Genomic DNA, 15,310 nt, shown 5'->3' on the forward strand with positions numbered 1-15,310 from the left:
GGTGGGGGGTGGGGGTGGGGGCATAAACACAAAAAATTCAGCGTTAGCTCTTCAAAACACCACAGAAACAATTAATAAATGAACTAAAAGGGAAGGTTTAGCGTATGTGTAACTGCTCCCAAGTGCGGCTCATCAGTGGAGAGCCTCTGACTAACTAAGTATGATAATTTCATTTCCAGAGACCGAAAGGTCAAACTCAGTCCACATTAGTGCTTAATTACTACCGCAAAGATGCAGATTGGAGAATAAACCAGCTCACAGAACAATAATGCTTTATGTGAGTTAAAGAAAATAATTATGGAGGATTGAAATGCTGGTAACTGACAATTATCTGTAGTAGTAACCTAAATATCCACAGCAGCCCTCTGACATCATGTCCTGTGAGTCACCACCTTTTGAATTTTGGCTGCGATTCATTTTCATCTTTAATTTAACCTGACAGGACAGGAAAAGTAATATACAAAGGCAGAACTGATGTGGACTCTTGTTTCCAAATTAAGAGCAGCAACTTGTCCTCTCGTGGACAGGCACAGCTGAAGTCTCCTGGCACAGCCAGCTGCATAAACATAAAAATGACACATTTCACACACAAAGGAAAACTGCTTCTGCAGTCAGAAAACAACCTCTCACCGTGCCCAAGTTCGTACGTGTGGAGGTTACATCGCCGCCGCCCTTTTTTTCCAGTGTTTTCTTGTAGATGATCACCATGGCAACACACATCCTTGTCCCAAGTCGTTCCAGTAACTTGAACTGGAGGTCATCGTGACGGGGATGGTGCGCGAGCGGGCAGGTTTTTCTCTCTTGGCTCCTCCAGGAATGTGCTTCACTCCTCGGCCCGATCCTGAGCGGACGGACAAAGATGAGCGCAGGATTAGAACTCAGCACATTTCTTACATTCTGCCGACCATATAAGCAGATGACAGAGGAGGGGAGGAAAATCCCATGGGTGGAGGGTCGAAATGCATCAAAAAGGAAGCAAACTCAAGAGGTTCCCAAAAAGAAGTATCCTCTCAGAATCAAAGTATCTGATAGACAGAAAACTATTCTGACAGGGTTTTACTTTGTTCCTTGTCTGTGAAAGGCAGATGAATTTACTGACACCATTAATGCTTTTGTCAGGAAGTAGAGACATAATAAAACCTTAAGCTAAGTGCTAACATTAGCATGCTTTCATACAATAACAATGCTATCGTGCAGACATTTAGCCAGTAGATTATTCACCATGTTTACCATCTGGCTTTGGCAGATTTACAGCCAATTAGCAAATAAAACATGCTAGTGGGCTAATTCTATAAGTAAAAGCTGATGCCATTTCATAAAATCTCACAAAATCATTTAACCTTTACTTTTTTGTGTGATGCTTTATTCTCAACAGTGTTGTATAATAATACAATCTCTTGGTTCTGCTCCACTTCCAAGCAAATGTGTTTAGAATATCCGACAAAGAATACATTTTAAGCCAGACTGAATCAAATCGTAAATTAAACCATTGTTGGATCTTTGTAAGCAAGCACTGAATCAATTCAGAAAATCTAAGACTGTTATACTCTCTGATGTTAATGTCGATTTAATTACAAAGCACAATGAAAAGCATGAGAGTTGGACCAAAGTGCTGTACAATAAATTAAGCAACTCAAAAAACAATGAGAGCATGTAATTTCAGTCAAACAAAAACAATACAGAGTGGATAAAGTTAATAAAAGTCAATGCTAAACCACAAAAGAAATGACATTTTATAGGTACAAACTAAACTTTGGGTTGTTGCGGGTGTCTTGTGTCCAGGAAACATAAAATAAAAGCCATGTCCAGGTTTAAAAACCACACCGATGATAAAATAATAGCTATTGAAAAGCTGGTCCAAATCTGCTCATCTTCATTTCAGAAGTGTACTTCAATAGATTTACATCATAAACATGGGGGCGGCTGCCGAGGTGTGTATGACGTGCATTGAGGTGCGAAACAGCAAGAATGCAGTTTTGCAATGATGTGCACAAAAAAAAAAGTTGTGATTTTATTATTTTTTTTTTTTTAACTGGTCACATGACTGGTCAATGGTCACTTGGTTGCAAAACACTTAGAATTCAACGAGGCTGCAACAGAGTTTCTCGCAATGTTGAGTCAATACTGAGTCACTATTTAGCCGTAGCCCAGCGAGATACTACCTTAAGTGTTTATTTCTCAGAACTGAGCAGTTTTCCTTCACAAAGACACTTCTAACCTTTCAGATCTGCCTTTCATGCACACAGATTAATATTTAATAGTGAAATACCTAAGCTCCATCTCAAACACATGGATTCGGTTTCTGTGGCTCCTACATGTGCATCCTGTTCGGCTCTACACGTGAAAACTCATGGGAGCTAAATGCTTTCCTCTTTCTTTCATTTTAGATGGGGAAGGAAGCACTGCCAGCACTCACAATGATTGGCAACGTGTCACCTGTTCGGTCATATGTTGGTCTGTAAATTAAGGTGACACAGCGTTTTCACTTCCACATGGCCTCCCCTAAAAAGTGGAACTCTACACCTTGTTTTATTTTTGCCCGTACACACAAAAGACAGGGCGAGTTTCTCTAAAAAGTGTTCCTCTCTGGAGCACACAGAGGAGTGGAGCAAAGTCAAAGTTGTGTAATTGACTCCTCAGGGGCCGGCTGAGAATAGCTGACCTTGCGGTTATCAAAACAACCCCAGTCTTCACATTAATGCTGCACCATGATTACAGTAAAACTGCCCATCAGTCCCAGATGTAAACCTATATAATCGTCACCGAGGATCTTACTATCACGGGATCGGTTACACACTCGAGGGCGCGTCAGGTAGAGGAACAGAACAAAGTGGATACAAGATGGTCGCATGACGCCCGCAAGGTCAGAGGGGTGTCTGTTTGAATGGCACAACTGCAGGACAGAGAAGAGACGAAACACAGAGAGAAGGTGTGCATGAAACAAAAGAGGCAAGATCAGAGGTTGTGGGTGCTGTGGTGGAGTTGGCTGGATGGGACGTGGTAGTGGTGGTGTTAGAATTCAGCATATGATTTCCATTACTAGCACTTATCACATCGAGTAAACAACTTGAGTATTAAAAGGCCCAGCATTCCTTCGAGAAATGCTTATCGCCGGCCGCCTTTCATGCCATAGTTTAAGACTAAGATCATCTTATGTTGAGAAATGAAAGAGTTGTAATCATTTTGGTCCCACCTTGAAAAAAAATGCAATGTGCAATCTCATGCAAAATCACAAGTTGTCACGCTCCGAGTATGACGATTACCTTTCCAAATTTGAGCTCAACTTCTGTAAAACTGACTGAGTTATAGCCATTTTTGTGTTAGCAAATGTCAATTAGCTGTGGCAGCCATCTTGCTCCAAAAGTTGAACACTTCAAGATGTGCTTCCAAGGATTGCCTTCTGGGGGTTTCTTTCAAATTTGTCCAGCGGTTCAGGAGATATTTTGGTAACAAGACACGGGCAATCTTTTGGCGGCGGGCGATAATGAGGGTGTTCTTCAAAAACAACACCCGTTCTTAGCTTTATCTTGAGCAGAAAGGAACAGAGCTTGAGGCAGGACTAAGGCAGTACAGATTAGAATGTGCGTGACCATCAACCACAAAGATCTGAGATAAGTCTGGATATGCTGCTAGAGGAAGGGGTTGTTTATTTATCACTCGTTTGGCCTATAGATAGACACAAATGACACAAAATGAGAAAGAAAACTCTTTGACCTGAAGTTTACACAAAGGGGACATTAAATTAAGCTTGCCTTCCCTGGAAAGACAGTAAAAATGTTTCTTGTCTCGATTCTCACTGTAAACATCCATTACATTCAGTTGCTGCAAACTGCAACAATTTGATCATCTTTCTCATGCTCTGGCTTTTTTATCCCATAAATCTAAACTGAGCGCTTTATATGGGTGAGGTTTATAACATAATTATAAACATTCCTGGGCCCCATGACACGAGCTGAACACAGACTTATAGAAGCTGAACCTAGCCCCGCAGCCTTGGAAAACCATTTGAAACTTGCGTCAGTTTTTTAAATTAAAATACAGAGTTCAAACTGCTGGGGGAAAAGAAGAAACAAATGGGAACCCAGCTTTTTCTTGGACAGAGGAACCTGGAAAGCAAAAGGCAGGAACCACACTGAGGCAGAACTGGCAGATTTTAAATGGATACACCCAACCCTCTCACCTCCTACTGAATGTGTTCAAGAACGTAATTAAATAAAAGACTACCCTTCCTTGAAGGAATGCATGTCGCCTGGCACCTTCCGTGCCAAAGTCTTAAACTAAGACCATGACAGAGTTGTAGCAACTTTAGTTAAACCGTGTAAATGACGTTATACACGATCTCATCCAATATTGTAAGATCCTGCAGGATCTGTTAGCACTGCAAGTATAAGTTGGGACTGAGGCTCAGCTACTAAGTTTTAGCTCAAAATCTGTAAAGTTGGCTGAGTTACACCCATTTTTGTGTTGGCTATAGTCAATTAGTTGCGGTGGTCATCTTGAATCGAGGTGATTTAAAAAGGTAATCAGCTGTAGTTGTATATTCAGATATTACTTTCTGAGCGTTTCATTAAAATCCATTCAGTGGTTAATGAGATATTTTACTAACACTACAGACAGACATGGGCATAATCATTATCACTCCGCCGACGGGAGATAAACGTGCCAAATTAGGCAACTAGATATGTACCACTTCTCTTCAGACCCAAATCCACTCCATCCCCACGCAGCCAATATCTAGAATCAGTGGGAGTCTCTTTGCTTCTGGAGTCCGATAGGACGTTATCTGGGTCACGGCAGCAGCCACCATGACAACTGAGAACTCTAATCTTTGAGAAGAACGTTGCAGAACATTTCACTCAGACATGGCTTCTCATCACATGCAAACTGCACAGTCTGCACTGCTGGCAGCCCTCTCAGAAGACAGCATATATGCAACTTTTGGATGAGCTGATGAGCTTCCTTTGTGGTCACCTAAAGTTCACCCATCGCCAATTTGGCTCGTCAGAAACACTGAGCAATCGCACGGCATAAATGAGATAGGACGAGTGAGAAAAACACAAGGCCTACTGGGTCAAGCCAGAATGAGAGTGTACTTAAATGTCAACCCAGCTCTCAAAAACATTCTGCACAGCTGTGCCCTTTTCTGAGTCACACTTTAAGACTCATAAACTGCATTCAAGTCATGAAAGAACGGGCATCAAAACCACAGTCACTGCTCAAAGCGCCGCTTTCCCAATTTGAGCAGCTTTTCCATACATTGCTCAGACTGTAATTCTGTAGGTTAGGTCATCATTAAATAAGGATTTGGCAGCTTTGTGTCTGAATGACAATTAGAGTTAATACTAATCCGTCTTATAGCACTTAGGACAGCTGGTGGAAACAATAGAGTTCGATATGACTGTTTTATGTCACACAAGCCACTGATTTATACATTAATTGCCAGTTTGGAAGCCTACTTTTAATGCTTTGTTTTTATACTATCAACTACCAAAACCAAGACAAAATTCCACATAAAATAGTTGAGATTTGAAGATGCATTTTCAAACATTTTCATTTGACATTCCTAAAAGAACAGCAGTATTGTCCCGGGATTATGGCCTTCTCCATAATAGGAGCATTATTTCATGTTGAGATGGACAGACTTGGAAAACAAATGTGAGATTTGTGCAGCTTTCTTTTTTACTGCAACATTTATGAGAGGAACGTCAAGTAAAAACTTGGCTGCTCTCTTTTGCGGAAAGATTCCCAAAGAGAAAATATGCCTGTTCCTGAAAAGCCTAAATGCCTATCATATTAGTGCTGAATCGCATGCACGTTCCATACCATAATGTGTATTTGAGCAGTTTTTGTTTTTCATCCCGGAAGGTAGAACCGCAATTCTGAAAAAGTTAGGACCTTGCAAAAAATAAAACCTGAATGCAACAGTTTGCAAATCTCACAAACCCATATGTTATATACAATGGGACATAGTAAACACAGCAAATGTTTAAACTAAGAAATTGAAACACATTTGGGAAAAAATAAGACCAGTTTGAATCTCAAAGAAGTTGTAACAGAGGCAATAAAAGGTTGTAAAAGTAAGATGTATGAATAAGAAACAGCTGGAGGAGCATTTTGCAACTAGTTAGCTTGATAGGCAACAGGTCAGCAAGAGGACTGAGAATAAAGAGACCGAATCTCTCAGAAGTAAACATGGGCAGAGGTTCATCAGTCTGGAAGAACTGTTTAAAATTAGTGGAACAATTTCAAAAATGATGTTCCTCAACAAAAAACTGGGAAGACTGAATATCCTACAGTCTATAGTTCAAAATGTCATCAAAAGATCTTAAGAAATCCAGTAAAGACCCAACACTACTGAACAGCTAGTACATAATATAAGAATGGGACAGCATTCCCCTCCAAAACCACCAGCAGCTGCTCTCCCCACGTCCTAGATGTTTACAGTCTGTTGTTAAAAGAAGAGGGGATGCTTCACAGTGGGAAACGCGTGCCTATACCCACTTTTTTTGGATGTTTTGCTGCCATCAAATTTAAAATGACCTAATTCTTTTGCAGAAAATTGTACAATTACTTAATGTAAATGTGACACATTTACTATGTTCTATTGTGAATAAAGTATGAGTTTGTGAAATTTGCAAATCATTGCATTAGAGTTTTAGGTGTAACTGTAGCACATGTCACAGTGCAAATCATAGGCCGCACATTTAAAAATGCCTAACTAGTTCCGCTTTTTCAACAGCACTGAAAATGAAAATTCCAAGTTTTTGAAATCTGAAACTTTCTTTGTCAGTGTCATTATGTAGGTCCCACAACCGGCAGGTGGTACAGAGTACTGTCAAGGCTGACTGACTGAAAAGAATTTTATGAAACTCATTGTGAGGTGTTGGCAAGCCCACAGCTGTCCGCGTGTTCACAGAAATTAAACTCAAGTCAGACGGCGAGGCTCGCGCTACATTTAAAGCTGCGAGTGAATAGTCAGAAATGAGCATGGCTGGGAGGCTTCAATAGTAGTTATCAGGCTCAGTTTGAGGGCCTGGGGTACAGCCAAGGTCTCACAGGCATGCAGCTGCCCACTTACCATAAACACAAAGACTCAGCATGGCTATGCATGGCAGCCAGGGAGGCCTACATTTTAAACGGGCCTGCTGCTTAATTATCTCATACATAATCACTTGCACTGTATACATTTGTCCAGAACAAGAGCTTTGTTGGGCTTGGTAATCAAGGCTTTCAGGAATCCTGTCCAAGTTGGGGAGAAATGTTGTCCACTTGAATGCTAAACCTAACAAAGTCCCTTAATTACACAGAGCTGAAGACATAACAGCAACGGAATAATAATAATATAGCATGCTAATGGACCAAAAGAGGTCAGATCTAGTAGACTTGGCTCCATTTCAATCAAAATTTACACATGGAGGTGAGAGAACATTCCTTTATTATGCATCTAGAAATATATTTATTCTTCATAAATCATTACCCAGACTACCAAAGGAGTGAACAATGTTTGCAGCTGGGGTGTTGCAAGACAAAAGCTCTTAGAAGTGTGACGAGATATTTTCAGCTGTATGGAGAGGAAAGGGAAAGAGGAATCATCTGCGAGCCCTGATAGGCAGCCTCTCCTGTACTCAAGCTAAAACTGTTTTTCATATGAGCCTGCCGGCCCTCCAGGTGGAGGGCTCTCAGTTTCACACAAGAACACAGCCCTGAAAACTGAGCTTGCCTAAGTGATCGGCACAAACAGTCCTCTAAACCCATTTCTGAAACCTCCCATGTATAGAGAAATGACCAAAATGGGCACAACGTACTAATTATAGACTACACAGCGCAGCAAATGTTATGCTTGTCATTTAACACGTTACTATTCCGACAGGTATGAGCTTCTAACAGTCATAGTCACACCCAGACGGGACACAGAGGAATTCAAGTTTAACAATGTTTTTGTTTATTATCCCGATGTATAAAGCCAGCCCTAACTTCATACCTGAAGGGAAGGTTGGTTTGATAAAGATAAGACGTCATTCCACTGCCAAGGGCACAGTCTAAACCAAAAGTAAAAAAAAATAAGGACAAAGCCACAAAATAATGTGGCGTAAGACTTATGGGGAAATTAAAGCTCATTCAGACAAATCTCCTATACATTTACCAAACATTTTGTCATGGATGCTTTGCATTGGTGGAAACCAGACTGAGATCAGAGTGTGTGCCCTTTAAAGTCAGGCAAATAAAATACAAATGCATTTTTTGCAACACTTGGAAGTAAATATGGTTTAATTTACACAAGTCAAACAAGTCTAGCACACCTTTTATTACCCAAATATATATACATACCTTTTTGTTCATATGAATTTGTGGGTCCTAATTAGTCATATATGTGTATATATACAGTACAGGCTGAATAAAAGTCATGAGGAGCTGACAATATTATGTTATGAGACATTTGTGTTAGTATTAACACAGACAAACAAAAGGGACACAGCTCAGGCAGTTAACGTGAGGAAAAAAGTTGCTAAGCTAGCTCTCTGGAGTTGTGTTTAGCCTCCTTCGAGAAACTTATTTTACCACAATCCATGTTTCATCTTTAAAACAAACCTCCTTAATGCGCAACAAATATATAAAAAGCACAAGAGAGCTTAAGCTGTCATTCTTTGCAACGTTTTATAAATCACCATAATGTTGTTATTTGGCCAAAAACTACTACTCACGAGCATTACGGTGAGCTTCTCGTTTATTCTCCCACAGCACCGAGCAGCTGGTTAGTTTCGGTTGACCGTGGTAAGTTTTCTTTTAGTAGAAAAACAGACTCAAGGCAGGAAGCAAGGGCGAGCAACTCACTTCCAGCCCTGCTGCAAACTACAACATTGCCCCAGTACTCTACTGTCCCACAAAACTACACGCTAATGAGTCAGTGACAACATACACAGGCGATACCACTCCGCACATGGGGAGAAGCGTTTCCAGCGAGTTGTTCATACTTTTGAATTTTGTGTTTTATTACATTTATTTATATCATTTGGCGTATTTACGTTTTTAGCCTTCTTAATCTGAAGCTTGATATTCAAAAAAGAAGAAAACGTTCTCCTTTAATACACCCTTGTAAAAGTTCCCACCCCCACGATTTTAGCTAGTGGTTCAACCTACCCTGAAGTAATGAAAAGTAATCAGTTTTTGAGCTATGCATAAACACAAGGCAGTTTCACAATATACAGTGGTGTTGCATGACAAAATAACAAATGTACGTGACTTTCAGGCATACAGTGTAAGTAAAACAGAGAAATGAGCATTAAATATACATATATGCTTTCACTAAATGAGTTCTGGTCTAACACGAAGGTGGTCTAAATGAATGCAGTCATTACAAACAGATCCTCTTCCAGGAACTAAAGTATTTAGCATATTTTTCAGCAAATATGCTATTCTTTTACCTTATGGGTTAAATTGTTCATTTATACGCACATAAATACTGCATAGTACTACACAGGCTTTACTTACTCACAATATTTACAAATAGATTCAAGTCTTTTTTGAGCAACCAATTAAGCAAATAAACTTTTGACTTAGTACTATGTAAGGCAGTGGCAGTGAACTCCACTGTGGGGGGTGAAACAACAATTGAGGGGTTTTGAGATGACTTCCAGCAGTTATAAAGTGGTAAAAAAAAGTACTGTTACAACGAATAATAACAGTAGTCATAAGTGAATAAGAATTGTATTGTAGATGTTAAGGCTGTTAATGTTGTCATTATGTCCTTGGTTAATGGGGTTATTAGCAAAGTTTGTCCTGAGACCCAAGGTTTTGTCTGGTGTGTGGGATGAGGACGCAGGGTCTTAGGGGGTTAAACCAGCAATAAAAAGGGGTCACACTTTGTCGTTATAATTTTGTAGGTCAGAAGCTGAAACGTTTGCCAACCACTGATCTAAGGGACATAATTCCTTTACGGTGCAGCTTGTGTAACCTGTGCTTTTGCTTATCTTTCTGTATGTTTGAGCGTTCTGTTTTGTTGTGAGACTGCGTATGATTACAATACAACATTAGCAAACAGTAGCAATCATGACGACAACAGTGTGGACCATAGAGGAAGTAGCTTTATGGGTAAAAGTTCATCTGGAATCTGGAGAACAAAAAAAAAATCTTAGCATTATATACAGTAAGTTAAAACGTTTTTCTGTGAACACTTGGCCTCATCAGGGCGGGGAGCCTGACTCACCCCTGGCAGACACTTATTGTTAATCAAGGAGTAACATCTGTTGTGTTCTTCTAATCTCACCCAGACTGTCCTGCTCGGTTTTAGACTGTCTGCTTTTTTTGTGTTAATGAGTTTATCTTTCGCACTGGGTTAGTGTTGCACTCTTAAGAGTCACAGATAACTCTTTAGGATGCAGATAATCAAATTGTCTTTGTAGTGACCTATATGGGTTGGAGTAATTTAGCTCAAGTTCAGCTGAGTGTGCTGTGACTCCAAAAACCGTAGGGGGCAGTATCCACCAAATATATTTCAAGAATCTTTACTCTTTAGAGTAAAGGCTTGATTATCCTGTATTCTTTTGCTTATAATAATTTGACTTTAGCTTGCATATGGTTGGCAATAAAGTAGTAAGTCATCTTCCAGAGACTCCCTCCCTCAGAACGCTGTGTGCCATCTGTAGTTAAGAGACAGATGGTTGAAGACTCCTGTTACAGGAGCCATCCCTTCTCAACTTTAATGAACAACTAATCCTCGCTCGTCTCATAGAAAACTAGTTTTCACGCATTAGTTCTAACAAATATAGCGACTTTGCTCGAACTGTGGCTCAAATGAGTGGATTCAAGAGGGTCATTCTGTCTGAGAGAAACAAATGCACAACACATAAGCAACTGTTTGACAGTCTGGTTTGTGCAAGAGGTCGCTGATTGCATTTAAAATAAATGTAAAACAACAGCATTGCATGAGTTTAAAACTGCTGTTTTGTTGTTGTAGCTCAGTGGGATACTGTAACTTCCAATTAGCAGATTAGAAAACGAGCATAAGGCTTTCATGGAACTCCCATCTAAGTTTCATCGCTTTTCATCTATCCAGCTAATCCTTGCCCTCAACATTTATAGCCAAGTTAATTGATCTGGCACGTCTCTGTGGGCCCTAAAGCCGAGTCTTTGCCAAATTGTGCAGATTGCTAAAACACTCCTCGGCGTCTGAAAGAGGAGCAGCTGTTTGTCCCGTAACGGTTCAGCGGGGACCGTCTGGATGAGTTATCTGCAAACAATGAGTGTCTCAGATCAGTGCAAGTGTTTAAAGTAAATTAAAAAGAAAATTAAAACCCATTATTGGAAGATTAGCTTATTGTTTACCAGTTAAACATTAGTCTGGTAACTCCTTTTGTTTCTGAAGTTAGTGGTTGGTAATTTAAACTGACATTTGTGCAACAAAATATTGATTTAAACTAGCAAGACCAAAAAGGTCTACAGATTCTACAATCAAAACCTGAAGAATTGAAGGCCTAGCATTCTTTGAATGAATGCTTATCACCCACTGCTTTTACTGATGGAGGTTTAGACCAAGACCTGTTGGTCAAACCTTGAAAATGTTATCTTGTATTATGTGCTGTGAATGACTCACAGCTACTACTACACCAAATTCTAGCACAATATCTGCGTAATGAACTTTTCCTAGCTTATTTTCTAGTCAGAGTTTGCCCTGTAGTGGTCTGAAGCCCCCATGTGGTGAAAACCTTGAAAATTTCACTTTGAGTTCATCTCAAAAATACATTTTCAGTCATGGGTAGAAAAACAAATTAAATATCATTTCTATGTTTTGTTAACATGCAGTGAAATGAAGGGTTTTAGTTGTGGTTCATCTGAAAAACAAAAAGGGAGATTTCAGAGGTTTTCACTCAAGTGTTTGGCTGTCACAGAGCAAATCATTTAAAGTCAGTAATTAGACTTCACGGTCTGCTGCGAGCGGCAGATTTATTGAGGAACAGTTGTTCTCAAGTCATTTGGTTTTGGTTTAAAGCAATGAGAACAAACACATTCTTTAACAACACCAGAGAGAGTAGTTCAAGGCACAATTGTAGCTCAATTTTATATTCTTTTTTTTAATTATTAAGTACATATGATTGCAAGTTTATAAACAGTACAAGTAACTTTTCTTTTCAACTTTTACATATCGTCTCTAAAATACATGCTCTGACACTGATGTGCAATAAGTTAAACTCATAGTAAAAAAGGTGCCGGGGCCATTATTGAGCAGATTGCACAGTTTTTGCGGATCCCTCTCCGTCGGAGTGCCGCCTCTCGTTCTCCATGTACACCTGCACGGACCTCCACAGCGCCCGGATGTTGCCCTCGCCAAAACCCGTCGCCCCTCTTCGCTGTATCAGCTCGAGAAAGAAGGTGTCCTCGGCAAATATGGGCTTGGTGAACACCTGGAGGAGATATCTGAAAACGCAACAGAAAGGTTAAGACATGTAATGACAAATCCCCATCCTTGAGCGTCTGGTTTCCCCCCCAAGCTTTTATTTTGAAATTCAACTTGACATATACCTCTTTCAACAAATTTATAAGAATTCTGTGGTGAACTGTGGCTTACATTTTTGTTTAAAATCTTTTTATTTATTTGACTGAGGCATAGAAGAAGACTGACTGTCTAAAAGGCAGTGAGGCTTAACAGATGCGGGACGATGGAGCTTTTGATTGCGTCTCACCTTTTGTTTTCGCTGCACTCTCTCTGAGATGAGGGATCCTGCTGCAGGTCTGTGTCCAGAAGAATGCCATGCTGCGACAGCATCTGAGGGTCGTGTCCCGCCTCTTCGATTTCCTGCCGTTTTCCGACCTGTCGCGGCAGACAGCAAGACTGAAACGGCTGCTAATAATAATGGTTCGCAGATACGGTGATGGTTTGAATCATTAGATAAAGTACATTTGGGGTTTCAAAATATCTTCAAAACTAGTTCTGAGTAATTCAGTTCCAACCTGTGTGTAGTAGGCGGGAGGAGGGGAGAAAAACTGGACACCGGCCTCAGCCATCGAATTGGCTGTAGAGACTATATTTTTAGTGTACAGCCCAATGTGCTGGATCCCCGCTGCTTGGTGATGCTCCAAGAAGGTGTCCACCTGGTTGCGACCTAAAATAAACAAATATCGATGATGATGATGCAATTGTGAGTTTTAATATTCTAAAACTTGCTTTGTTGTCACCCTTAAATGTTTCAGCTCAACAAACAAACTTTATGATCACACAGAGCTAACCTAAGTAAACACAAAACGTAGTTTTCAAATGATAATTTCATTTATTAAAGGAATTAAATCTATTCAAAAGCATCGCAGACTCATCCAGGAGGTCCCAAAAGAACACAGAGCAACAAATGAATCACTGCAGGCCACAGTTAAAATTCATGATTCAACAATAAGAAAGAGACCAAGGGCAAAAATGGCCTCCATTGAGGAGTTCCAAGGCCAAAACCACTGCTGAGCAAAAACAACAAAGACTCGTCTCACGTTTGTCAAAATGATCCACAAGATCTTTGGGAAAATATTCTGTGAGCTGTCGAGGCAAAAGTGGGACTTTTTTGGAAGGTGTGCATCCTGTTACATCTGGTATAAAACAAGCACTGGATTTTAGAAAAAGAGCATCAAATCCACAGTCAAACACGGTGGTGGTGGTGGTGGTGTGATGGTCTGGGGCCGCTTTGCCACGCCGGGACCTGGATGACTTGCAGCAATTGCTGGAACCACGAATTGTGCTCTGAATCGCAGCAGTTGCCACCAAGAGTGGTATAATCAATTCGACACAGGGCCAGGTTGGTTTGGAGAGATTTATTTCTCTGAATACATGGAAAAGTGTGACAAATAAAGCAAAAACTGACTAAATCTGTAGCCTAGGAAGGGGTGTGGTGGGAGCCAACCTTTCTTCACAGCCATGTAAATGAAATTACCTGGAAGGATTTGAGTTTTACCTTGATGAGGGAGGGATTCTGCAATGACAAACTTGCAGTCGGGCTCCTTCTTGTCCGCAAAGGGCAGGGAGATGCCCGCTTCGCTGCACTTCCAGTACTGCATGGCGGTAAGTCGCAGTCCAACGCCGTCCTGGTTCACTACAAAACCTTCATCCACGTCTTCATTGCTGCAGAAAATGCAAAATGTTTCAATTAGAAATAAAAAAATAAGTGTTAACTTAGATGACTAAGAGCTTCTTACCTCTCAATGAAAAACCTCTGGAAGCCAAAGAGCTTCTCGTACCACTGCATGACCTGGTGGGTTGATTTCCTGGGACAGGCGTAGGTTAGGTGATCAAAATGCGTGACCGGACATGGCTCGTCCTCTTTCTCCGAGCTCCAGTCCCGCTCCGAGACGTTAAACCCGGGCAAAAAGCTCCCCGCATACTTGGTCTTGTCGATCAGCGTGTGGCACACGTTCCCCACGATGGACTTCACCACCGAGTAGGTGACGGCGCCGTCCTTGTCCTCCACCGTGGTGGGAGGCACCAGGAAACGGCAGCCCAGATGGCGGAGAACCTTGAAGGACCGTTCCACGTCCTCCACCTCGAAGCACACGTTGCTGACGGAGTCCACCGGGTGGCGGGGATGGACGTCGTACAGAATCGAGGGGGAACTGTCACCCTGTCTCCCGGCGTTCGCCCGATGTAAACCTGTGGGGTGTTTGGGGGTCACACCGTCCAGCCCACCCGCCTCCTCCTCACCGCATCCCGGCTTTTCATTCACCACGAAAACCGCCGCTCCCTTCCTGAAGGCCACCTGCCTGGACCCGCCGGTTATTCTGGTGGCAAATAGGTCGAACTTGTACTTGGAGACGAGGTCGTAAGCTAGTTTCTGTCCGTTACTTACGTGGAGCGAAACGTGGTGCAACCGGCGCAAGGGGACTGCCATGTTTCTGCGCGTGACGTTTTTTGACAGCTCTCCGCTGATTTGTAGTGTTCTGTTTGGGGCGGAGTCGAACGTTGGCCACGCCCACGAGCCGCATAAACGGCTACAAGTTGTATATGACGTCATTAGCTGCTGTTTCAAGATGTATGGCAAACCGTTGTAGTGTATAGTCATACCACCCGCCCATTACTTCTGGTGAAAATGACATTCTTACTAGGCAGAATTAAAACCAAACTCATTAACATTTCTATCAGTGAGATACATTTGACAAGTATTTAAAATGTTTAAATGTACAACATATGATGGCTAGACTGCAATCCCATATTCATAAACAAAGTTATTCAAAAATGGCATTCGTATTTCTGGAAAAGCTTTCATCTCACCTACAATGTTTCAGAGATCTCAAAAAAGTAGGGTTTTTTTTCTATAACAGTTTGAATAAATAATGTTCTTGC

The 15,310-nt window shown here is 41.2% G+C and overlaps 2 protein-coding genes across 2 annotated transcripts in view; both read right to left on the minus strand.

Annotated features, from left to right (window-relative positions):
• Positions 1 to 8,875, minus strand: part of fam53b (family with sequence similarity 53 member B) — a 17,771-nt gene extending 8,896 nt beyond the window's left edge. The window contains exons 1-2 of the mRNA XM_017433361.3: positions 8,703 to 8,875; positions 631 to 841 (exon numbers count right to left, since the gene is read on the minus strand). Of these exons, the coding sequence (XP_017288850.1) occupies positions 631 to 720 (90 nt within the window). The 5' untranslated portion in view covers positions 721 to 841; positions 8,703 to 8,875. The remainder of the gene's footprint in view (positions 1 to 630; positions 842 to 8,702) is intronic.
• Positions 8,876 to 12,048: 3,173 nt separating this feature from the next.
• Positions 12,049 to 14,886, minus strand: hpdl (4-hydroxyphenylpyruvate dioxygenase-like). Its single transcript, XM_017435712.2, has 5 exons — positions 14,170 to 14,886; positions 13,929 to 14,095; positions 12,946 to 13,097; positions 12,678 to 12,805; positions 12,049 to 12,411 (listed from the first exon to the last, which is right to left on the minus strand). The coding sequence occupies exons 1-5, from the start codon at positions 14,856 to 14,858 to the stop codon at positions 12,213 to 12,215; spliced, it is 1,335 nt and encodes a 444-aa protein (XP_017291201.1). The 5' UTR covers positions 14,859 to 14,886; the 3' UTR covers positions 12,049 to 12,212.
• Between the last annotated feature and the right edge of the window lie 424 nt (positions 14,887 to 15,310).

This window comes from Kryptolebias marmoratus, linkage group LG17, assembly GCF_001649575.2.
Source record: "Kryptolebias marmoratus isolate JLee-2015 linkage group LG17, ASM164957v2, whole genome shotgun sequence".
Classification (NCBI taxonomy): Eukaryota; Metazoa; Chordata; class Actinopteri; order Cyprinodontiformes; family Rivulidae; genus Kryptolebias; species Kryptolebias marmoratus.

What these genes read in the sequence shown, in the direction of transcription:
- hpdl (XM_017435712.2), bottom strand. Translation starts at nt 14,858, where the DNA reads ATGGCAGTCCCCTTGCGCCGGTTGCACCACGTTTCGCTCCACGTAAGT. An exon ending in CAGAGGTTTTTCATTGAGAG is followed by an intron (nt 14,096 to 14,169) that starts GTAAGAAGCTCT and finishes CATTTTCTGCAG; the next exon opens with CAATGAAGACGTGGATGAAG. An exon ending in GAGTGCAGCGAAAACAAAAG is followed by an intron (nt 12,412 to 12,677) that starts GTGAGACGCAAT and finishes TTGCGTTTTCAG; the next exon opens with ATATCTCCTCCAGGTGTTCA.